At 52.8% G+C, this 913-nt stretch overlaps 1 protein-coding gene across 1 annotated transcript; it reads right to left on the bottom strand.

Moving 5' to 3' along the window:
• Positions 1–364: 364 nt before the first annotated feature.
• TEOVI_000814600 (Trypanosome variant surface glycoprotein (A-type), putative) lies at positions 365–805 on the bottom strand (the record flags this gene model as incomplete). The annotated part of the gene is made up of 1 exon (XM_067222981.1): positions 365–805. The coding sequence occupies one exon, from the start codon at positions 803–805 to the stop codon at positions 365–367; it is 441 nt and encodes a 146-aa protein (XP_067079082.1).
• Between the last annotated feature and the right edge of the window lie 108 nt (positions 806–913).

Genomic DNA, 913 nt, shown 5'->3' on the forward strand with positions numbered 1-913 from the left:
GTGTGCTTGGTACCGCGTCTAGGTTGGTTGCATCTGCTGCTGTGGACGTTGCGTCCGCCGTGTCTTTGCCGAGATAACCTAGGGCAAAATACATCTTGTCATTGATCGCGCCGCCGCTTAGCAGTCCACCGCTTTCTGCTTTGAATAGGTTGCAGTTTGCAGCGTCGCTTAGACCGCTGTTTCCGAGGCCGTGGTTTGTTTTTAGGTCATCAAATCCGTTTGGGCCGATGCCGTTTAGCTCCTCGGACCCTCCTGTCGTCGTTGTTGGCTCTAGGTCCGGTGCATCGGCAGCGAGTCCGGCTATTGTGCCGACTACGCTGGCCGCTCCTGCGTCAGCTGCTGCTCCTGTTGTTATGCAGCCTCTTCATGCCGCATTATATGCCCCTGTTGCGACGCTGAAAAATTCCGCTATGCCGCCTCGGACGAATTCGGCTGCTGCTGCTGCCTCGATTTCCTGCTGAGCTTTGTCTGGTAGTTCGGCCGACAGGTCCTCCAAAGTCTGTGAAAAAGCTATCACTATCGGCAGCCAGCTGGCTCGTGTCACATTGTCGTTGGAGAAATGAGTGTACGCCGCTGCACGGGCGTGTAACAACTGTAACTGTTTGAGAGTGCCGTACCGCTGGCTTATCAACTGTCGCGCGCGGGGTGGTACCTTCGCCATGTTTTTCGTGAATTTTGCCAGTTTTAACCATTCGTTCTTGACTAGTGCGCCTCCTTGAGCACCTTCGATTCTACTCGTCGTCGCTAGGAGTAACACAGAGAGAATTAACGCTATTTTTGTCTTTGGCTGAGCGTGTTTCGGCATGGCTTTTTTGGCTAGAAAAATTTTGAGAGAGGTTGTCTGTAGAGAGCCGTCTATTTTAGGTAAACGCTGATTAAACGCTTCGGCAAACGCTTTTGTGCGCTCGCCACT

The sequence above is a fragment of the Trypanosoma equiperdum genome, assembly GCF_001457755.1.
Source record: "Trypanosoma equiperdum strain OVI genome assembly, contig: ctg_1727, whole genome shotgun sequence".
Classification (NCBI taxonomy): domain Eukaryota; phylum Euglenozoa; class Kinetoplastea; order Trypanosomatida; family Trypanosomatidae; genus Trypanosoma; species Trypanosoma equiperdum.